This window comes from Salmo trutta, chromosome 16 (genome assembly GCF_901001165.1).
Source record: "Salmo trutta chromosome 16, fSalTru1.1, whole genome shotgun sequence".
Lineage (NCBI taxonomy): Eukaryota > Metazoa > Chordata > Actinopteri > Salmoniformes > Salmonidae > Salmo > Salmo trutta.
In genome coordinates, this window is record NC_042972.1 from 57,622,891 (window position 1) to 57,646,913 (window position 24,023).

The following is a 24,023-nucleotide window of genomic DNA, read 5'->3' on the forward strand; positions in this document are numbered from 1 at the left end:
ATTCTGTCTGGGTGTCAGCACAGCTACTCACAATCCACTGTGCTAGGAGTGCCATACAAAACCATCCAGCAGCAAGGAAAGAACATGGGTCAGTTTGGGGTTGTCTTATCTAGTTCCAAAACCTGCCGACTAGGGTTACCTAAAATGGCTCAACTACCAGACTACGCCAGCTCCTGTTTAATGAGGAGCACCTCAACCAGTAGAAGACGGGTTTGTGACAGGCCACATATTGGATTAGGTCATGAGCAATGCAATGGACCAGGTAACGCTTTATAAAAAAAATATTTTATTACAAAGATCTTTTCAGTTACAATATTTTAAACCAACTGGCAATTTTGTTTAAACTTCAGAAACACGAATAGCAATGTTCATTAAACACCCGGATGGTGACTTGAGCACGGCTCAGACAAATACCTAGGACTTCAAATCATGTACTGTCACTTTAAGAGCATTAAATTACATTGCACACCATATAACAAATCTACCTGGTGAAGCCACCATCGTCACAAACATGGGGAAGCACGGGGAGTGACACTGAGCAAGACCTACAAACAATAGCCGACAACCCTGAACGCAGGGCAAACTGTGTTTAGGATGGACACCACAACGTGCTTGCTCCAACCAGAGCTCTGCAGGTCAAACCTTTATAGTTAGGACCGACAACTTCCATCTTATACTCCAGTGACTCGAACCACAGGCTATAAAAAGAGGCAGAGAGCAGAGTTAGGGGATGCTCCAATTACAGAAGGGTGGTTAAAAAAAAGTTAATACGATTAAGCACAGCAAATTGCCAAGTCACAGCACACACATGCAATTAAGATCAATAATTTGTGAGAGAATGCAAAGATCCATGATAATACAACTCATAGAAGAGCTAAAGTCCACCCTATGACGTATAGACCAACTTCAGAACAACTAGTGTCCTGTGGTGGAAGTACATCAGTGTCTACACCGGTGCTGTACTAAAAAAATGTGACACTAAAGTTAAATATCAGGATGGTGAGGTCTCAAGATACAGACTATGCTGCTGGGAAGAGCATGCACCAGTTTGGGGTGAGCGCATTCGTCAATAGACTTCAAAACAGCTAGTGTTCTACAATACACCCATCATGTTCATATACTCAAAGATATAACAGGTACAGGGAAGTATCATGATGTTTAAGTTCTCTTGTCAGGGTACAGGCTGTGCTACACAAGCAAGCTCTGGTGTAATATAACTCCCATTACATTGTTGGGTTGATAATCAGGTTAAACTGCACTGGCAACAATAAGAGTAATGTATACAGGACAATAACAATGCATGGAGTTCTATGACAAAGACTGAGCTGGCAGACTATACACCTCATGCTGATCTTTGTGTAGATAGTAAATGTCACCGGAATACTGAAAAGACTGATCCAACCATTTTATTTTAGTTAATGTGCATAAAAATAGCTTTATTTACAAATAAATCAGAACATGCTTGCAGAAATCAATGATTCATTGACTTATACACTCAATTGGTGATTCACATATCTTGTGACAAAAGCAGCAGATTTTTCCCCATGCAAATGACATGGCTCAATTCAGTTCCCCTGAACAATTACATAGCAATCCTTCTACAAAACATAAATATATACGGCTTAAAAATGTCAAATTTAAAAAAAAAACAAATGTACAAAATAAAACACAATTTAAAACTATTTGCTTCTTGAACTAGTGTATACAAAACATTAAAATCAAATACAACAGCTAAGAGGGGGAAAAACCCCAACCTCAAAGACAATACAATTTGATAGTTAAATTGAACAAGTATTCTAAAACATTGGACAGAAAAAGTTAGTACTAGCATTGGTAGTTAAACGTGTTTCCCACTATAGGCTTCTTAGTAGCGATGTGGATCTTTCCCTTTCGCAACGATTCAATACGCATCTAGATAGTTGGGCTCCGATATGATACAGGAATGATGCGTTTTAGTTTGAAACGAGTCGGTACGATTCAGTTTGATTAGAGGAACAAATCGATGCGATTTGGTTCACTAACATTTGTTACATAAACACATTCATTTCCCATTCTAAATTCAAATCTGCTGCCGATAGAGCTCATGAGCTGGGTCTCTGAGCTGACGTGTGTGTAAATCGTATAAGTCTAGTGTATGTAGGCACCAGAACTGAGCCATAAGGAAAACTGGGCATCTACCACCCGGCTATCGGGTGGACATTGCCGCCCTCGATAGCTTTTTGTCAATTTAGTGATTTTCTGACTAATGCATGCATACTACTGTACATTTGGAACGGTTGTCAAACATTTGAACCAGGGCCAATCTGTATCAGTGAATCATTACATCCCTACTTCTTAGGTATGAAAAAACCGATTATTCCAAGCATTTACAGTAATGTTAGACAAAGTATAAAATATTTGGTAAATAAACATCTGCCAAGAAATGGCTAAGTTCCAAGTTCAGAATTTTATTAAAATGGCTATGTACAGATCCCTTGAAGAGTACAGTCCATGTGCAGTGAAAATTGTTTTATGTCAACAGCGATAAACCATAAGCTGTTCAAATAGCTTAGTTTACAAGCATTGTAATCACTGAGATGAAGTCTGACATAAAAAAACATGCATGTATGTAGCATGTATGTAACATGTATGCATGTAACATGTATGCATGTAAAAACATGTATGCATGTAAAAACATGTATGCATGCGTCGCTAGTTTTCACAAATAATTTTGTCTTGTGGATGGAGAGGGTGTATTCACACAGCGATTTGTCCTAGGAATAAAAGCATGTTGATTTCTGTACTGTCCAAACAAAACATAGCCTGGAGAATCAAGCTTGGCCCCTGCTATATTGATAGGGTAGCATGTATCAAGTTATTTTCATCAATCTGGAATTCACTTCAGACTTAATCTGTTTGACAAAATACATTTGAATCTAAACAGAACCTTTCATGATTTCCCTACACAGATTATTTTAAAAAATAATGTAAAAGAAAATGCTACAGTAACAGACTTCTGTAGCACCAGTATGAGTACCAAGATTCAGAGTAGGGGGGAGGAAAATAAATATCTGTACCATGTCACCCCACTGAGTGAAGTTGTCATTGCACCTTGTTAGTGTCATAAAACAGAGGGTGGGAGAGAAAAGTCAAGATTTCGCTGCAGTATTGATCTTTTTTTATAAAACAAATAAATGTTGTACTGCATTGTTTGGCAGCTGAAATGGTCCTCTCCCAATATCTTTCCTGTAGGGGAAAGAAAAGAAAAAAACAAAGGAAAACTGACAGTTAAAATGATGATTCCATTTCAAAATGAACCACTTTAGAACTTGTGGTGGAGTAGGAAAAGCAGTTTTTGTTTGATGGTTTCTCCCTCTGGGACTTCCTGGTTTTACAGTAAGCAGGCAAGAGGAGAGGTTTGCTTTCGAGAGGCACTGGAGAGCAGGCAGGTGGCCCGGCGAAGTTGGGCTTTAGGCGTAGATCTCTGTTGTCGGAGCCTTTTTGTAAATGGGCTTCTTTCCCAGGTCGTAGCTGCCTTCGTCCTTCTTCTTCATGCGATAGACGAGCAGAAGGATGAGGAAGACGGCAAAGAGCAACCCCACTGCTCCACCAGCAATCAGAGCTGAAAGAAAACACAGTGGAATTACAATTAGCCCCGTATTCTGGCAAATAACTTGGACAAGCTTCAAATGAAACTGTACATTTCTGACAGTGAAATTGAACTGCCACAAATACTTTAGTTGATCGCTTTGAAATAATTTAACCCTTTTCAAAGTTCAATAACAATTTCCCTAGTCCAAATAAAGTTTTTAGTGTGCTGTTGCCCCACCTGCTAGGACCTCTGTTCTGCTGAAGACGCTTTCCTCCCCTGCATGGGCCATCAGTACGTTTGATGGATACTCCTCGGGTTTGGGAGCACCCCGCAGTGACACTTCATTGTTCTTCTGGACCAGTTCAACCTCATTCGGTGTGGGTTTGGACCTCAGGGGTTTGTCCAGGTCTGGAATCTTGTTGTCGTTCATGTCAGGCTATGAGCAAAAAACAGAATTATACCTACTTGAACTATAAAAAGAGGAAACGTGGCTCTCATTTGGTACATGATAGCTAATTATGACAAACCTTACCTTTGTCATGGTATTGTCATTTTTGATTGTCATAGTAGTTGCTGAAGAGAGAAGAAAACAAGTTAACAATATTTCATTATATTCTAATCAGCTTGTTAAAGCAAATTAGCAGATCTTTGCAAACACCAACCTCCATCTCCAGAGCCAGAGAAGTCTTCATCATCCTCATTGTCAAATGTGTCGTGCTCCTCATCAGGGAAGCCAAAGTCGGAGCCGTTGGGGGCGTCACCAGACGCAACAAGCTCGTCATGCGACACGGCTTGGGTCATCTTCGTGGGCATCCATGTCTCAGTCTCCCGCACCTGTTGGCCCAAACACAGCACTTAGAGGCAGAAGACCACAGCAAGTAGAAAAACACAGATCCTAGCTGGCATAAGGCTACATTTCCAAAACCACTTTTCAACTGTGGAGAAAGTCTAAGCCTACATCTTGTAGCCTATATTCCAACAACCGCAGTATAGAGGGAATCAGACATCTATTTTACACATTAAATCTGCTTAAATAATTACTGTCACCTACAATGGTTAATTCTCATACACTGTGGGTTATATAATAAAATAAAAAAACTCCTGCAGTTGCAGTACACCTTTCCCTACCTGAGCTCTGCCAGTGACACTGAAAACTTTGTACAGCAAGTTCCCCTAAATCTTCCGCTTAACCTTTGTAAAAACTTTCACAAGTGTTAACAGGAAGTGAGTGGGCCTCTGACTAATCTTTTTGACAGGAAAGGTAAGACAGGATGTGACCAACTAAAGTAAAGAAGTCATCACTAATTTTCCCATTTAACCCTACACTTAAAGTTGGCCTTTCAAAACAGACACAGAACCAGTCACCAGTGACAGGGTCCACAAGAACCACACGTCTTTGACATTCAAACCTCAAGTTCCCCCTTAATTCCCTTAACCACCAAATGCTCTTAAAAGGGATAGGTCAAGCAAAATGTATATTTGGGTCAAGTTACCCTTACCTTGAGTTGTGTCTGAATGCCCATGGTGACAGAATCCACAATAATCCATTATTTAGTTAGCATTGTTAGGATACAGGACCAAAACAGCCAAAACAGATAATAGCAAAGCTGCACTACAAGCAGAAACTTCCCCCAAAACATGTTAAAAGTATTGAAGCAACCAAAGTTTTTCACAGCTCTGGTAAATCAATCTGCTTCTGGGTGCCCAATGGAATAAAATACTACTTTATTATCCACGTTACAGCGAACAGAAACAGCTGAGACTACATGAGGAAATAGTTCCAGTTGAGTGACGAAGTTCCAGTGACGAATGATTTCAGCATTTTGCGCGTAAACAATCCCTTTAAACTCGACCAACTACCGAACTTAGTTTGAAGTGTTTGAGGAACTTTGGGCTTGCAGTGCATCATTGCTAACATTAGTTTGGCCATTTACATGAAAGAATCTGGACAATGCTGTAGCCAGAAGTAAATAATGGATTGTCACCATGGGCCTTCAGACAACAAGGTAAGGGTAATTTGACCAAATATACATTATGCCTGAACTATCCCTTTAAAATTATTTGGCCAAAATTAAGCTAATTATGATGGGCTTGATTTGATTTAACATAATTGAAAGACAACTTTTGCTAATCACATTAGCACACTTAACTTCATTGCCCGTTTGCCGAGTAAGCACTGTGAATGCGATTAAACAGCAGAGCAATTGAATGGCCAGATCCAATTAAAACACAAGCAACAGGGCCAAGGTGCAAAAAGATTCCTAAAGTACATTTAGGCAGAACGTGTTTGGGGTTGAAGTCTTTGGCCCCTTGCACACCGGACCTTGTCAGATGTCATCACGCTAAGTTGGGTTAGCACTGATTGCTGAATGAGACACCAGAAAAATGCAGCCGGTTGGATAACACCTGGCTCGGCAAATATATGACCCATCTATGATTAATGAAACAGTCATGCATTATTCATTGTTCAGAGGCAAAGGAGCAGGAGGTCTAGGTTTTTTTTTTTTTTTTCTGTTCTGGATGGCTGCTCAGGGCTGCCTGGGATACTGGAAGCCTTGTTCCTCTTTTAGCCAGGTGGTTCCTTTCTCTATCCCCCCCAAAAACATGCATAAAAAAGGCTAAAATCAAATTAAGCATTTTTATTACATGTTACAGCATTCCATTGAACAAAGAAAGCAACTTGGGCACATTTGAAAGAGTTAATTTTAAGCGTTGCTTCTACGGTAATTCATTGACCATGGTGGGGGGGGGGGGCAGTTTAACCGTGCTCTGAAATTCTGTTTCAAATAGTGTGGTTTGAAGTTAATCCCCTCTAAATTACATTTGAGGGAGACCAGGGAATGCCATTGTTGCCGGCAGAATCTTCAAACAAGCAGCCATTTTCTCCTTGTGTTTGCACTGAGGTAGGGCTTGCACTCATGTCCTCAGCACTTTTGTGACAAAGGCCCTCTATGCTCAGAATTTTAACTAAGTCCGATGCATCACCATTTAAAGTGGCAATCAAAAATTTAAACAACAAAGTGCTCTCCCTGTTTTGGTAAAAAGCTGAGGAATGGGACTGGTGAAATGTAGCCACTCATTCATAGACAAAGCTATGGATGCAAGGACTGACCATCCATGATATCAAAATTAGAGTTTGAACCATGTTTTAGGCTAGTGTTTACATTTACTTTGTTTACAAACAGTAAAACAAGCTTATATTTTTGGTTCCGATAGGGTACGACAGTTGAACTAAGCTGAGGCATTAAGTAATAGGCTATTCCTCAAGAATGAATGGGTACATATCATTTATTTATAAGTAAAAACAAAATGTAGCAACTTCTGATTGCCCCTTTAAACTCACATGGGTCTCCACATGGCCACACGGGACTGATTTAGACTCCAGATCTCAAAAGGAGCCTATTTTTCTTCACTTCCTCATTGCGTTTCAAATCAAATTAATCTCACTGGCACATCAGGGCAAGCCTCTAGTCATACACATTCACCAGGCAATTCTCCCCCCCATTTCATACTGCGTCACATTTGGGATTAAAACTGTCCCAGCCCTGTTGGTGTTCCCGTTCTCAGATGTGACCACTCAAACTGATTAAACCACAAGTGGTCCATTTAGGAAAAAGACTAAAGGACTCTCCAATGTGACCTCACAGTCTACGCAAATGGAGGTCCGTTTTGGGCCATGTTCCAAAAATGTGGCCGTACATAGAACTACGTAGAGAGCTACGCAAGTGAAGCTTCGTCGGATCCTGGTGCATTTCCCAATGGAAACAAAACATGGTTCAAATTCGTTGTTTGGTTCAAAAGCAATCCCTGAGGCTTATATGGTACATTTCCCAAAGAAACCAAAACATTGTTAAAATTCAATGTTGTTTGGTGAATATCTAATTTATATACAGTATTTGACCACAAACCGCCAGATTTTTCCAAGTAGAACAACCCAGAAATGCACTACTTGAGCCCAACGTATGCTAAATGACATTCAACTGCCAGAGTTGGGGTAGAGGGGGAATTTTTCACACAAGCACTAGACAAAACCCCTTCTTTCAGTTCCAACATTCCATCCTCTAAAGGGATTTTATAGCCCAATGGACAGCAATGCAGAAACCATTATTAGCCTACATCCTGGTGAAAGTATTATGTTCTCGCCACAGCCTTTCACTGGGCATTCAATTCAGCCCACCAAGAAAGAAAAAAAGGCTCCTTCTAGTGAAAATGATCTCATGCTTAATTAAAAACATGCATTCCAACAAAAATAGCCATGTGCCCAATAATGCCAAAAGGAATAATTTTGATAGCAGATAAAGGCCTGAAAATACAGTGTGTAGGCCCAAGTCAGAATGGATAACAAGAAACAGAACATTGTTGACGTTTGTACTCACATGACACATTTTACAAATGTAACATAATAAGACGTTTCGTCTAAGTCAGCTCCAGAGAGTAATTTTAGTGTCTTAGAAAAACAATATGGTAGGCTATGCCAAAAATACGCTAGAATGATAAACTACAGAATGCTCATTAATCTGACAAGAAAAGACTGATGTAAATAGAGGTCAATTGGTATGACACATGGCACTGATTAAAATACACAATGAAAATGCATCAAAGTACTGTGCATAATGGTATAGGCCCATTGTTCTATTCTTCGGCTCGAAGTCCTGATGAGCTTAAGACTAAAAACAGACATTCGCCCATAAACTTAAGATGGATGAAAGGAATGAGGCTTGACATAGTTAGGCTTAGTAGCCATCAAAGTAATAACAAAAAGGCAGGCACACAAGTGATCAGAGGACTTTTTTGGTGAGAAAGCACAAGCAAGCTTCTGGTCCACTAGCTGGGAAGCTTGGCTAATGAAAGTACCCTGGCCATTTAGATCTGTCCAAATCCTGAAGAGGGCCGTTCAAGGTCCACAGAGGTCAAATTCCACAGGAAAACACAAAAGGGAAAATGAGAGGGGCAGCCTCTGCATGGTTTTGAGGAATGTAACAGATTCAACTTAGGCTGCACAAGTCTGCTAGGAACCTCATTGTGGAGACCAGCTTGTTTAATGTGTGCTACCACATTTAGAAACTTCTCCCCAGAGGGGTAGGCTAGGCTATCAAAACAATGGCCCAACTGGAAAAACTTGTAACAGAGCCCTGTTGTTGTTAAAGTGGAAAATTATTTATTAAAATGCAGCCTTAATTCTCCTTCAGTCTCCTTTTCACCTCAGTTAACACCCAATTTACTTAACAAAAAGGCACATGTCAATAGAGGGGGCTTTTACTGTTTTGTTCTCCATTACGCTTCAATGGTGCTGTGCAAATAACCAATGTTTCAGTTATTCTTCGCCTTTTTAAACAACAAAAAGGTTCAATCATTTCCATTTCATTCTGTTTTTCCCCCTGTGAGCTCAATGTGCAGTTTTTCTTGAGATAAATCAGATCAAGCCCAAACTGTGCGTTGTAGTAGGGAATTGTAGTTTCTAACAGGCCAATATTTTACATAGTCTAGCGTGGAAAACCTGGTAATTAACTATAATGACCATAATCCACTGCCTGTCTATTTGTCCGATCTGTGTGGGGCAGACACAGAGATAAGTGCGATAGAGTAGTTGCGTCTTGAGGTATCTCTACCTGAAAGTACATGATTTAAGTCAGGTATGGGCAGTCCTTGGGGAAAATGTATTTCAGAAGAACAGAATGAGTTGGTCTACTCAGTTATCTGGCTATGTTCCATGTGATAGGCTGTAGGCTTGTTCATTTAGCTGACAAGATATCCTTATAAGCCATTATTTTATAGTACGAAAAATATAACTGAATAAAATAGAAAATAAATGTTTCGCATTACGAAGCAAGTGCGATTATGAAATTAAGTGTAAAAGTGATCATTTGAAACAGGTCCCATATGCTAGATGTAGAGTTATTTGACAACTTTAGTTGTGAATGATACAAACCTTAGAATGTCTTAAATCAAAACATATGGGCTGCATGTAGCAAAAAAAGCTTGCACTGATCCTTGTGTCTCAGGCTGTCCTATCAAGTGATCATATTTTCACCCATCAGATTATTCACATTAATAATTAGGGACACACGATATAAAATCGGTGAACATATCGGAGTCAGCCGATATTAGCTAAAAATGCCAATATCAGCCGATGTCTAGTTTAACGCCCCGATGTGCAAAACTGATGTCAAAACTGACGTGCATACCTATAACATAGGCACATGACGTAATGGCGCCACGTAAAATGTTGCGCTATATGTGCAACACAGCATTCTTAAACTAGCCCACAATGTCTGCTGTGTGGATCTAGCAGTCAATGAGTCGAGCAGTCATTTGAAAGAGTAACAAAATTTCAGTGAGACAACGCAAAATCCATTAAAGCCAAGATAAATGTAATTCATTGCCCTTGACAATCAACCGTTCTCTGTCGCGGGTGATGTTGGCTTTCACTGACTGGCCGAGCACCGGTACACACTACCAAGTGCGCTATTTTTCAGATGTTGCCCTACCGGATTTACACAGTAACAGTGTCACTGCTATTAGCTTCACGACATACATACTATGGAACGCCATTTGGGTCTTTGCGTGTCAAAAAAGATACAGTAGCACTGTCAGAGCAGTACAAAGTCTGCAAACACCAGCCATGAACGATGTGTTTACAATACCACACTGTTAATAAAGCATCATTGGTACGACCGCAACTTCTGCGGTAGCTAGCTTTAGCTTGGTACCTAGCTAGCACCAATACAACCAGCCTGAAAACAATGACCAGTAGAACCTGCAGTCATTTTCATTATTCTTAGCAATGATTTAGGAATCCTTGTGAGTAAGTATTAGCTAGGTTGCCACTTGTTCGCCTGTTGAAATTGAACTTCAGTTCATGAAAATAGCTGGCCAGCAACTTAACCCTGTTGCCCAAAGCTAACATTATAAGCAGCCAGCTAGCTTCCTCTGGCTAGTGAGGCTCGACCGTACTGGGTTGTGTTGTGAGGCTAGCCACAATAGTGGAATTTGTACAGTTTAAAAAAAAAAAAAATGTACTTAACGGGTCTTAGGTGTTGGGCGTTGCAGTGAGTGTAGCCAATGGCAAGGTTGTTGACCAACATTTTGAAAGGCCCTCCTGTTGGCAGGAGTGACAGCATTTAGCAGTTCAAGCTAATTTCCTGCAATTCTACACATTTTGCCTATGCTGTTGGAGTGACTCAAAAGGAAGTTAGCCACAATAGTGGAATTTGCAGTTTGCCTTCAAAATAAGTGTCATTTGACAGTAATGAAAATTAATACAAATAGTAGAATTATGCCATACTTTTATTTTGAAGGCTAACCGCAAAGTCCACTACTGTGGCTAACTTCCGTTTGAGTCACTCCGACAGCATAGGCAAAATGTGTAGAATTGCAGGAAATTAGCTTGAACTGCTAAATGCTGTCACTCCTGCCAACAGGAGGGCCTTTCAAAATGTTGGTCAACAACCTTGCCATTGGCTACACTCACTGCAACGCCCAACACCTAAGACCCATTAAGTAAAAAAAAAAGTCTTCGACAATATTCATTTATAAATGTAACTTCATGACATGCAGTACTTTGGGGTGGACACTCCTGTGTCAATCAATGAGAGAATATTTTAAATAGACAAAATGATGGCGTACACATGTCGGGATTACTTCATGGAGAAAAATATTTATTTTAATAGTGCAGCATTTCCAAAAATGTAAATGAACCACCTGCAACTGGACATTTTTGAAGACATGTTCGACTGAATCGAGAATGAATATAGTATTGCCAAGTTAAGATTGGGGTAAACAAAAATAATCCTGGACCAAACAGTACCTATCCTGTAAAGGGTAATGGAGAATCACATTAGCCCTTTACAGTTCTGTATCTATGTATTCAGAAGACTAGGATCGACAATAAGCACCTATCCTTAGGGCTGCATTAGCATATTGCCCCCGTGTAGCCCAGTCAGTCTCACTGGATGGTGTCTAGTTAGCCTATAACCATTCTGTTTTAGCCCCCTTCCCGACATCTGACAATGGCAATTCTTTCCAATTAAGCCGACAGGACTGGACGCCGTCACGCAACTCTGACGTTTTGTCAGATTACATAAAACAGAACAAGGAAGTACAACTACATCCTGGTATGTGCACGATTGCTTAATTTGGGCTCCCAAGTGGCGCAGCGGTCTAAGGCACTGCATCTCAGTGCTAGAGGCTTCACTTTCATTCCAGGCTGCATTACAACTGCCCGTGATTGGGAGTCCCATAGGGCGGCGCATAATTGGCCCAGCGTCTTCCGGGTTAGGGTTTTCCCGGGGTAGGCAGTCATTGTAAATAAGACTATTTAACTATACAAGTCAGTTAAGAACAAAGGTTGAAACAAATAATAATCCACTTCCAAAAGCTATCAAACCAACTGTCCAAAAATGAAAACCATATTGAATTGAGTCTAAACAATTACATTTGTCATTTAGCAGACGCTCTTATCCAGAGGACTTAACAATGATAGTGTTGAGCCACGTTACATGAAGTGCTTAATTTGATAAATGATTGCAGTTTTTATTTGGCAACTGGTCAGCAATTAAACATTTAGTCACTGCTGTAATTGAATATAGCGAAATGGAAATAGGTCAACAGTAATGTTCAAATTACAAGAGCCCAGCTAAATATGGGTGAATGCTGATTGGCTGAGAGCGTGGTATATCAGACCGTATACCAGTGTATGACAAAACATTTATTTTTACTGCGCTAATTACGTTGGTAACCAGTTTATAACAGCAATAAGGCACCTCGGGGGGTTGTGGTATATGGCCAATATACCACGGCTAAGGGCTGTATCCAGGCACTCCATGTTGCGCAGAAGAACAGCTATTAGCCAAGGTATATTGGCTATATACCACACCCCCCCGGGCCTTATTGCTTAAACCTAGCTTGCCCTCTTTCTGAGCTACATGTGATGGATAGTCACTTGCATGATTATCATTCCACCTCACTCGCACACCAGACAAATTAATTTAGCTACGTTTGTCTGGCTAGCTAGATCTACCACAATTTAAACACCATTGCTTTCTCTTATGATGGAGGCCAGGGGCCACAAACCATATGCCTTACACTTTAGATTATTTTGGCCATTTAGCCGACTCTGCTAGGTAGCTGTACTGTAGCTAGTTATCCAGCTAGCTGACTAAGCACAATTAGCTAGTTAAAGTTAGACTGCTGTGTTTTGGTAAACAATCTGTAAATTGTGTAAACAAAGTTTAACAGCTAGCCAAAACAGTAGTTACCTTAATTACCATTACATTAACCAGGTCGAAAACACTGTAAAATAACCATGAAAAAGATTGTGTTGATGGCTAACGTTAGCTATCTACTTAATTAGCTAAGTTAACTAGCCGATTAGCAGCAATAACAGCTACAGTCGCTAACGTTAGCATTGTCTTGGCTTTAGCCAGATGAAGTAGTAAGGTTAGCTACACTAAAACAAATGTGGTAAAGTTAGTTAGCCGAAGTAAACTGAAACGAACACAAAATAATGTAAAAGTGAGTAACGTTAAACTAGCTATCGGTAGCTGAGTTAACGTTACCCGGTGTTCTGTTAGCTAGCGAACATTACTTACCGACTCAGAGTAGACGGAGGCAAAAAAAAACAACACGAGGAACACTTTGTCCATGTTAATCTTGACCGTTTCTTCAACAAAAAGTGTTGTAAACTTGGGAAAAGCGAGGAATGAAAGAATGCTTTATTTTTTTAAAAGTCAAACAATCGAAAGTTCACGTTGCCAACTTTATCGCCTTGCTATTGCACAACTTGTATCTTCCAATTCAGTCACTGATTCAATTTACAAGCTACTTCAGATTGATATATTTTGTATCGCACTTTACACTCCACCCCCTGTAACAGCAACCAATAAGAGCTACGCAAAGGTCCTACTCTCCCTTCGTCATAATTTACCGTAAACTCGTGCTCAGAACCCCTCCCCAGACGCAACACGTTATTTATTAGAACATCTTTACTTATTAAGTCGTCGATTAGCAAACTTATTGAATGTAGAATATTGTAGCTACAATATCATTCGTGTTCTTGTTGGGAATTGTAATGTGGCTCATAGCGAGAATTGCTATAATATTATCATTATTAATTTGTGGCACTTTAGACTCGATACTCAATTGAAATTGTCATGCATTGTTTTACCTATCTTCCCCTCACTTGTTTATCTCCATGATGACATAAAGAAAACACAAATTACATTTATTTAGAGAGGAAGAGACGAAGCCAGTATCTTTGATTTACTGTAATATGTGTGCCACTCCTCATGGAAAGTCCGTTCAAGGATTTTTTTAAATTTACGTAATCTTCCGGTAAACCCTCCCCTTGCGCGTCATAAATGTTTGTGTAGAAACGGAAACCCGTAGACCTATTACCATTTCATGTCCACCACAACAGTTCTTAAGTTATCATATCGACTCAATTGTCATTGTAGGAGTTTGATGAAACTTTGCAGGATTGTTGACCTATCCAGTGGTAACAGTATGGGGTCAGATTTCCATCAACATGTTTAAAATATATAAGTAGCTAGTCACAAACAAAATATGTGTTGTTGTGCAAATATACAATGCAACCAAATGCGGTTAAATATGTTTTTGTGAATGTGACAACATTTGTGACTCCACAGATTACAATTGCGACCTGCATTTTACATATTTGTCACTTGAATTACATTTATGAGTTGCATTAAGTCTGTGACTGCCATCCAGTGGGGAACCCTGAGGGCCTTCTAAAAAAGTATATATTTTTTAAATTAAAATTCGTAAAAAAAAAATTGTCTTGGCAAATGAGAAATGCTTACTAACAGGGATGTAACAAATTTGCTCACAAAATTTGAGAGATATAAGCTTTTTCTGGGATCTTAGCTCATGGAACATGGGACCAACACTTTATCTGTTGCGTTTATATATTTGTTCAGCATAACATGAAATATATTTTAATATAATTGTAGCCTATACTGTATTCATATTTCTAATACAGTTATCTCAGTTTTCATTTCAGCATATTTTTATCCTTTGCTTGTTAGTAACAATTGCAAAGAAATTGGCAACTTTTTATTTGTTGAAACACATTCGTTGTGAAGTTATTGGAGGTCATAGAAAGACAGATAAACATCTGGATTTTGTGTTTTTTGGAGATCTTCTTTGTATAAAGGGAGGCGGATGGGCAAAAAAGCATCTAACGTTGCACTTAACTGTTCTCCAAGTGGTCTGAAGCAGTCGTTAAATAACAAGTGTTTTTAAGAACAACTTTAGTAACGATGGTTTTGGGAAACCGCTCAGAGATTTAACGATGCTCCTTCCAAAGTCTTAATGATGAACTTAGCTTTAAGATGCTTTTATGAAATGGGGCCCAGAACATCACTATAGATCCAAGCTCCCTGCCATCCAGGACCTCTATACCAGGTGATATCAGAGGAAAGCCCTAAAAATTGTTAAAGATTCCAGCCACCTAAGTCATAGACTGTTCTCTCTGCTACCGCACGGCAAGTGGTGCCGATGCACCAAGTCTGAAACCAACAGAACCCTGAACAGCTTCTACCCCCAAGCCATAAGACTGCTAAATAGTTAAAGGTGCAATATGCAGAAATCTCTCTGTCATTTCCTGGTTGCAAAAATTCTAATAGTTTGGCTAATTTCAGTTTATGTGACAAAACAAGCAATGTATAGTGTCGAGAATCACTGTGAAATATAATATTGTATTTTCAGCTGTTTGAAATTGGTGTACAAAACCGAAAGTAAAAAATGCAAAAACAAACCTACAAAATGGGAAGCATAGATATAGCACACATAGAACAGATCTACTACTTCTTAGATTTGCTTTCAATGTGAATGACAGATCTATAACTCACATTTCTATGTGCATTTGGTCAGGTCGCCCAAAAAGTTACATATTGTAGCTTTAACCAAATAGCTACCTTAACTATTTGCATTGGGTCTTTTTGCGCTAACTTTTACGACTCATCATGTACAGTTGAAGTCGTAAGTTTACATACACATAAGTTGGAGGCATTAAAACTAGTTTTTCACATACCACGTTCATCTGTACAAACAATAGTACCCAAGTATAAACACCAAGGGACCACGCAGCCGTCATACCGCTCAGGAAAGAGACGCGTTCTGTCTCCTAGAGATGAACGTACTTTGGTGCGAAAAGCGCAAATCAATCCCAGAACAAAAGCAAAGGACCTTGTGAAGATGCTGGAGGAAACAGGTACAAAAGTATCTATACCCACAGTAAAACGAGTCCTATATCGACATAACCTGAAAGGCCGCTCAGCAAGGAAGAAGCCACTGCTCCAAACCCACCATAAAAAAAGCCAGACTACGGTTTGCAACTGAATATGGGGACAAAGATTGTGCTTTTTGGAGAAATGTCCTCTGGTCTGATAAAACAACAATAGAACTGTTTGGCCATAATGACCATCGCTATGTTTGGAGGAAAAAGGGGTAGGGTTGCAAGCCGAAGAACACCATCCCAACTGTGAAGCAGGGGGGTGGGAGCATCATGTTGTGAGGATGCTTTGCTGCAGGAGGGACTGGTGCACTTCACAAAATAGATGGCGTAATGAGGGAGGAAAATGATGTTGATATATTGAAGCAACATCTCAAGACATCAGTCAGGAAGTTAAAGCTTGGTCGCAAATGGGTCTTCCAAATGGACAATGACCCCAAGCATACTTCCAAAGTTGTGGAAAAATGGCTTAAGGACAACAGAGTCAAGGTATTGGAGTGGCCATCACAAAGCCCTGACCTAAATCCCATAGAAAATTTGTGGGCAGAACTGAAAAAGCGTGTGCGAGCAAGGAGGCCTACAAACCGGACTCAGTTACACAAGCTCTGTCAGGAGGAAGGGCCAAAACTCACCCAAGTTATTGTGGGAAGCTTGTGGAAACATTTGACCCAAGTTGAACCATTTAAAGGCAATGCTACCAAATACTAATTGAGTGTATGTAAACTTCTGACCCACTGGGAATGTGATGAAAGAAATAATTGCTGAAATAAATCATTCTCTCTACCTTTATTCTGACATTTCACCTTAAAATAAAGTTTTTACTAGGATTAAATGTCAGGAATTGTAAAAAAACTGAGTTTAAATGTAATTGGCTAAGGTATATGTAAACTTCCGACTACAACTGTAAATGTTGATTTGAAATATTTTGGACATCAGAGCAATCTTGAGGGAATCCTATTTGAGTCAGAAAAGGATATTCATATGATAGGTAAGATATAGAAAACCTTGCAGAGAGCCTATCCAAATGACAATCTCATAGAAAATAAATATAAACCATTGGAACCAAGACTTAAAAATAACTGATATCGGCACAAGATGGAGGGAATTTTGGAAGATAACTAATGAAATTACAGTTAACAAAAATGTACGCTTAATCCACTATAAACTAATGTATAGAATTTATTACACAAGACAAAATTCACAAATTCTACAGCACGAAGGCAGTCATGTCTTCAGTGTAAAACTAACAATAACTCAATAGTCCATATATTCTGGGAATGCTATAAAATCCCAAAGTTATGGACAGGGTTATAAAGTTGGCTGTCAGAAGAATTAGAATGTAAATTTACTTTTAATCCGTCTGTTTTCATATTTCAAGACATGGCATAGAGTATGAGGTTGGACGATATTTTTCTCATGAATCTTCTTGACAAAAACGTGTACTTAAAAGCTGGAAATCAACAATCCTCCAATGTTAACACAATGGAAAGTTCAAATTAATTATTATATAAATGTTGAAAGTGCATGAATGATTGAGAGAAACACAATGGTGCAGTTTGAGGACATGTGGCGGAGAGTGATGTCGGTGCTTGAGATGGGGATGTGAGCAGGTGGGTCTGGACAGGGGTCATGTTGTGGATGTTTGTGTATGTTGGGTATTGTAAAAATAAAAATACATTCTTACCAAAAAAATGAAAAGCATGGGGTCTTTGACAGGCAGTTAACAAGTTTTCTGTTGATATCTAAAAAAACCTGATGCAAGAGGGCATCGAAATTGCTAGCATTATGCTAATGCTATCTCATAACCGCAACTCAGATTCACTTCAGATTTGATATAACGTGTACAGTCGTGGCCAAAAGTTTTGAGAATGACACAAATATTAATTTCCACAAAGTTTTCTGCTTCATTGTCTTTAGATAGTTTTGTCAGATGTTACTATGGAATACTGAAGTATAATTACAAGCATTTCATAAGTGTCAAAGGCTTTTATTGACAATTACATGAAGTTGATGCAAAGAGTCAATATTTGCAGTGTTGACCCTTCTTTTTCAAGACCTCTGCAATCCGCCCTGGCATGCTGTCAATTAACTTCTGGGCCATCCTGACTGATGGCAGCCCATTCTTGCATAATCAATGCTTGGAGTTTGTCAGAATTTGTGGGTTTTTGTTTGTCCACCCGCCTCTTGAGGATTGACCACAAGTTCTCAATGGGATTAAGGTCTGGGGAGTTTCCTGTTTTGTTATCACTTTTGCCTTATGGCAAGGTGCTCCATCATGCTGGAAAAGGCATTGTTTGTCACCAAACTGTTCCTAGATGGTTGGGAGAAGTTGCTCTCGGAGGATGTGTTGGTACCATTTTTTATTCATGCTGTGTTCTTAGGCAAAATTGTGAGTGAGCCCACTCCCCTTGGCTGAGAAGCAACCCCACACATGAATGGTCTCAAGATGCTTTACTGTTGGCATGACACAGGACTGATGGTAGCGCTCAACTTGTCTTCTCTGGACAAGCTTTTTTCCGTATGCCCCAAACAATCGCAAAGGGGATTCATCAGAGAAAATTACTTTACCCCAGTCCTCAGCAGTCCAATCCCTGTACTTTTTGCAGAATATCAGTCGGTCCCTGATGTTTTTCCTGGAGAGAAGTGGCTTCTTTGCTGCCCTTCTTGACACCAGGCCATTCTCCAAAAGTCTTCACCTCACTGTGCGTGCAGATGCACTCACACCTGCCTGCTGCCATTCCTGAGCAAGCTCTGTGCTGGTGGTGCCCCGATCCCGCAACTGAATCAACTTTAGGAGATGGTCCTGGCGCTTGCTGGACTTTCTTGGGCGCCCTGAAGCCTTCTTCACAACAATTTAACCGCTCTCCTTGAAGTTGTTGATGATCCGATGAATGGTTGATTTAGGTGCAATCTTACTGGCAGCAATATCCTTGCCTGTGAAGCCCTTTTTGTGCAAAGCAATGATGATGGCATGTGTTTCCTTGCAGGTAACCATAGCTGACAGAGGAAGAACAATGATTCCAAGCACCACCCTCCTTTTGAAGCTTCCAGTCTGTTATTCGAACTCAATCAGCATGACAGAGTGATCTCCAGCCTTGTCCTCGTCAACACTCACACCTGTGTTAACGAGAGAATCACTGACATGATGTCAGCTGGTCCTTTTGTGGCAGGGCTGAAATGCAGTGGAAATGTTTTTTGGGATTCAGTTCATTTGCATGGCAAAGAGGGACTTTGCAATTAATTGCAATTCATCTGATTACTCTTCATAACATTCTGGAGTATATACAAATTGCCATCATACAAACTGAGGCAGCAGAAAATTAATACTTGTGTCATTCTCAAAACTTTTGGCCACGACTGTATAGCCTTTGTACTAGTCTAAAGACCATTGGTGAAGGAATAGTTGTTGCTCTCCAAGATGGTCACTGTTCCAAGATGGTCACCGGGTATGGGGTAAGTTGAGCCACCTTGGGGCTAGTGGATGATGGTGTCCTGTGACAGTGGATAATGGTGTTGGTTAGTCAAAACGTAATTCATGGAATGGGGGTGTGGTATATTGTATATCTTAAATGTATGTCCACATTCAGATATAAATCTCTCTGTTCAATATCACTTATCATTCTATGTCTTGACCAGTTGTCTGGAATTTGAGGATACTATGCCCATGAAACTGGTCCACAAGATTCTTTATATGCTTAGCAAGCTCAGACTCCATGTCATCAGATAAGACCTTGTGTGCCTCTGCTACTCTACTATAGCCTCTTTCGCACTGGTTATTTTTTGTCAATGTACCTCTTCAGTGTCCTTCAGTCTAATTTTTTCATCTCTTGCTGCTGCTCGAATGGTCTTCTTCCCTTCTTTCACTTCCTTTGCTGCTTTCTCAAGAACCTCAAGGGGTGCTAAATACACAGGGCATGATGATGTCTGCTCCCTAGCAATACAAATGCACTATCTTGAGTTCATTTGCATGACACATTGCAAAAATACTATGCATATTATGCATAAAACTGACTAAATATAATTATAATTTGCATGGGGTATGGTGACCATTGGCTGAACGTACCCTATGGAAATTGGCTCAATTTACATCACGGCAAACATTTTGACTATATTAGCCCACACAGCTACAAGGATGCCCTTTCATTCTAGGTTTAGGACCTCATATTGTAGCTTATAGAGATCCCAACTGATGTATAAAACAATCTACTTTGTTTTAGGTCTAAGCATCATGAAACCTATGACACAATAAATGTTTAGGGTTGAATTCTTTTAACTTAACTTGCTTACCAATTTTTCTATGTGATTTCTTCCTTCACAGACTCCATGAAATTATGACAAACGTCCCACCTTGCCCAGGGAGGTTAAAGGAGTAATTAGAGTTAAGTGCCTTGCTCAAGGGCACATAGACAGATTTTTCACCTAGTTGGCTCAGGGATTCAAACCAGCAACCTTTTTGTTACAGGACCAACGCTCTTAACCGCTAGGCTACCTGCTAGTGGTGCAAGTTTGTCAGCTGTTTGTGCACCTGCCCGCAATTGCTAATAACACATCTGCAACTGCCTGACTACATGTGATAATCTGAGGCCATCGTCCGACCTTAACCCTCTAATATAGAAAATGCTTCTGCTAATAATTTGTGAGGCTATTTGTTAGTCAACTGTCTATAGTTAGATACAGTACCAGTCAAAAGTTTGGACACACCTACTCATTCAAGGGTTTTTCTTTATTTTGACTATTTTCTACATTGTAGAATAATAGTTAAAACATCAAAACTATGAAATAATACATATGGAATCATGTAGCAACCAAAAAAGTGTTACACAAATCATATTCCACCCATACGATTTGCTGGCTCCATGTGGTGGGATTAGTGGAGACGAGGCAGCGAAGAGTCGTCTCCAGGTCCTGATTTGCTCACTCCGACTGGCCGTTTGACTGGGGATGAAAACCAGAGGGCAGGCTGGCCCACGACCCAATAAGCATGCAGGACGCCTTCCAGAACTGGGACGAGAACTGGGGACCACGATCGGAGACCATGTCGACCGGCAGTTCATGGAACCGGGAGACGTGCAGCACCATGAGCTGGGCCGTCTCCTTAGCTGAGGGCAACAGGAAGGAGAATAAAATGGGCCAGGGGCGGTGAGGGACAGGAAGTGGTTGAAGGAGGCCAGCCGGAGCTTACCTCGGAGTCTTGTTCTGTGCGCACACAGTACAGGCGGCAACGAATGCAGCGACATCAGGAACCATGGTGGACCACCAAAAACGTTGTGAGACGAAATCCAAGGGGCGACGGGAGCCAGGATGACAGGTGAGTCTCGAGGAATGTGCCCATTCCAGATGAGGAGCATCCGGGGTCTGGCTGGGAACACTGTACTTTGCTGACCAGACACTCGATTTCCCAGACAATAGCAGCTGCTAGAAATGGAAGTAGGGAGGATGGTCTTGGGGTCCGAGGGTGTAGTAGCGGGGCTGTACAGACGTGAGAGCACACCAGGCTTCACATTCTTGGACCCTGGGCGGTAGGAAATATTCAGCGCTCCATTGTCCATGGGAATGGAGAGGGGTTGTATGGGAATTCCCAGCTCCGACACCAGGGGGAAGTTCATAAAGCTCTCATCGGCCCCAGAGTCAATGAGCTTCCGGAGAGATTTGGACCGGTCACCAAACAACAGGGTAGCATGGAGAGGGGTACGAGCATTGGAGGATGGGAAACTCCCCGTACGACTCACCAGCGCTCTCGTACCTACTTGATGAGCATGGGTTTTTAATGGACAGGTAGCTAAGAAATGTTCTGTAGCTCCACAATATAGACAGCTCTGTGTGTTAAGTCTGTGTAAGCGCTTAGCCAGAGACAATCTAGCCATGCCCAGTTGCATGGGCTCCGAAGGAGGCGAGTCGGCAGCCTTCTGTGATTCCCGAGAGAACTCAGGTGACATCGGGTTCACTCGGACATGTAGATTTCACACTACGGGAGTCTTGACGTAGCTGGACCAGCTTACGAGCAGCCTCTGTCCCAGACAACACCTTCCGTACTTCTGCCACAAACTCCTCCAGACTGAGGCGGACTGTAATTCCCACACCGTCGTAGCCCAGGCGGGTGCCCTCCCGGACATCAGCATTATGAGGTACGCTATCTTTGAGCGGTCTAATGGGAACGAAGAAGGCTGCAGCTCGAAGATGAGGGAGCACAGGGAGAGAAAGGCCCGGCAGTTTCCAGTATCTCCAGCTTAGCACTTCGGAGGAGGTAAGCGGGATTCTCGGGACACTGGGGTAGGCTGGGAAGAAACGCCGTTGGTGGCGGTTGCTGAGAGTCTGGGGGATTACTGGTGTGGCCCTCTGCCTAGTAGGGAATCATTGCGGAATTGCTCCAGCAATGTCTCGAACGCATGGTCATTGTATTCTGCCAGGGTATGGAGTCCCTCCATAAGGCATTGCAGTAACTCCTCATGTCTTCCAATGGTAGCTCCTTGCTGGGAAACAGCATTGTGGATCTGGTCTGAGTCTGCTGAGTCAGTCATGGGCAGTTCGTACTATCACGACTCAGGATATGACCCAGATGCAGACACAGGAGGTGGATAGTACAGTTCTCAGACGATTTATTGTATACACAGGGCAGGCAAGGACAGGTAGAGGACAGGCAGGGGTTCGTGATCAGAGTCAGGCGGGTACAGGACGCCAGGCAGGCTTGGGGTCAGAGCAGGTAGAGGTTTGTAATTAGGTCAGAGTCAGGCATATACAGGATGGCAGGCAGGCTCGGGTCAGGGCAGGCGGAATAGTCAGAACCGGGAAAACTAGGAAACAGAACTTGAGAAAAGGGAAGACGGGAAAGCACGCTGGTAAAACCTGACAAGACAAACTGGCAACAGACAAACAGAGAACGCAGGACTAAATGCACAGTGGATAATGGGCGACACCTAAATAATTCTAATCAATGTAGCCTATAGATATACAATGCATTTGGAATGTATTCAGAACCCAATTATTTTTCCACATTTTGTTATGTTACACCCTTATTCTAAAACGGATTAAAAATATATATGAAATCATCAAACTACACACAATACCCTATAATTACAAAGTGAAAACAGGTTTTAGACATTTTAGCAAATGCATTATAAATAAAAACAGAAATACCTTATTTATTTGAATTCAGTATTCAGATGATGTGAGACTCGAAATTGAGCTCAGGTCAATCCTGTTTCCATTGGTCATTCTTGAGATGTTCTACAACTTGACTGGAGTCCACCTGTGGTAAATTCAATTGATTGGAGATGATTTGTAAAGGCACACACCTGTCAGTAAAAGGCACATGACAGGCAGCTTGCAGTTTGCCAAAAGGCACCTAAACACTCCCAGACCATGAGAAACAAGATTCTCTGGGCTGATGAAACAAAGATTGATCTCATTGGCCTGAATAACCTGGCACCATCCTTAAGGTGAAGCATGGTGGTGGCAGCATCACGCTGTGGGGATGCTTTTCAGCAGCAGGGACTGGGAGACTATTCAGGATCGAGGGTAAAGATGAACGGAACAAAGTACAGAGAGATCCTTGATGAAACCTACTCCAGAGCCCTCAGGACCTCAGATTGTGGCGAAGGTTCACCTTCCAACAGGACAATGACCCTAAGCACACAGCCAAGACAACGCAGGAGTTGCTCCTGGACAAGTCTCTGATTGTCCTTGGGTGGCCAAGCCAGAGTCCGGACTTGAACTCGATCAAACATCTCTGGAGAGACCTGAAAATTGCTGTGCAGCGACGCTCCCCACCCAACCTGACAGAGCTTGAGAGAATCTGCAGAGAAGAATGGGAGAAAATACCAAAATACAGGTGTGCCAAGCTTGTAGCATCATACCCAAGAAGACTCTACTCGCTACCAAAGGTGCTTCAACAAAGTACTGAGTAAAGGGTCTAAATACTTATGTAAATGTGATATTTCAGTTTTTAACTTTTAATCCATTTGCAAAAAAAACCAAAAAAAACGTTTTACTTTGTCATTATGGGTTATTGTGTGCAGATTGATGGGGGGAAACCAATTTAATCAATTTTGAAATATGGCTGTAACGTATCAAAATGTTGAAAAAGTCAAGGGGTCTGAATACTTTCCGAATGCACTGTAAATTGCACAAGAATGATCCATTTATGGATTTAGTTAAGGTAGGCCTGTTGGTTTTATCTTTACTCAATCCACCCGCCACCCA

At 41.1% G+C, this 24,023-nt stretch overlaps 1 protein-coding gene across 1 annotated transcript; it reads right to left on the reverse strand.

Moving 5' to 3' along the window:
- Nucleotides 1–1,390: 1,390 nt before the first annotated feature.
- On the reverse strand, nt 1,391–13,416 carry sdc4 (syndecan 4). The gene is made up of 5 exons (XM_029695081.1): nt 13,162–13,416; nt 4,234–4,405; nt 4,104–4,144; nt 3,809–4,007; nt 1,391–3,601 (listed from the first exon to the last, which is right to left on the reverse strand). Exons 1-5 carry the CDS (start codon nt 13,213–13,215, stop codon nt 3,450–3,452), a joined length of 618 nt encoding a protein of 205 aa, XP_029550941.1. The 5' UTR covers nt 13,216–13,416; the 3' UTR covers nt 1,391–3,449.
- Between the last annotated feature and the right edge of the window lie 10,607 nt (nt 13,417–24,023).

What these genes read in the sequence shown, in the direction of transcription:
- sdc4 (XM_029695081.1), bottom strand. Translation starts at nt 13,215, where the DNA reads ATGGACAAAGTGTTCCTCGTGTTGTTTTTTTTTGCCTCCGTCTACTCT. An exon ending in CCTCCGTCTACTCTGAGTCG is followed by an intron (nt 4,406 to 13,161) that starts GTAAGTAATGTT and finishes TTGGGCCAACAG; the next exon opens with GTGCGGGAGACTGAGACATG. An exon ending in ATGACAATACCATGACAAAG is followed by an intron (nt 4,008 to 4,103) that starts GTAAGGTTTGTC and finishes TTTTGCTCATAG; the next exon opens with CCTGACATGAACGACAACAA.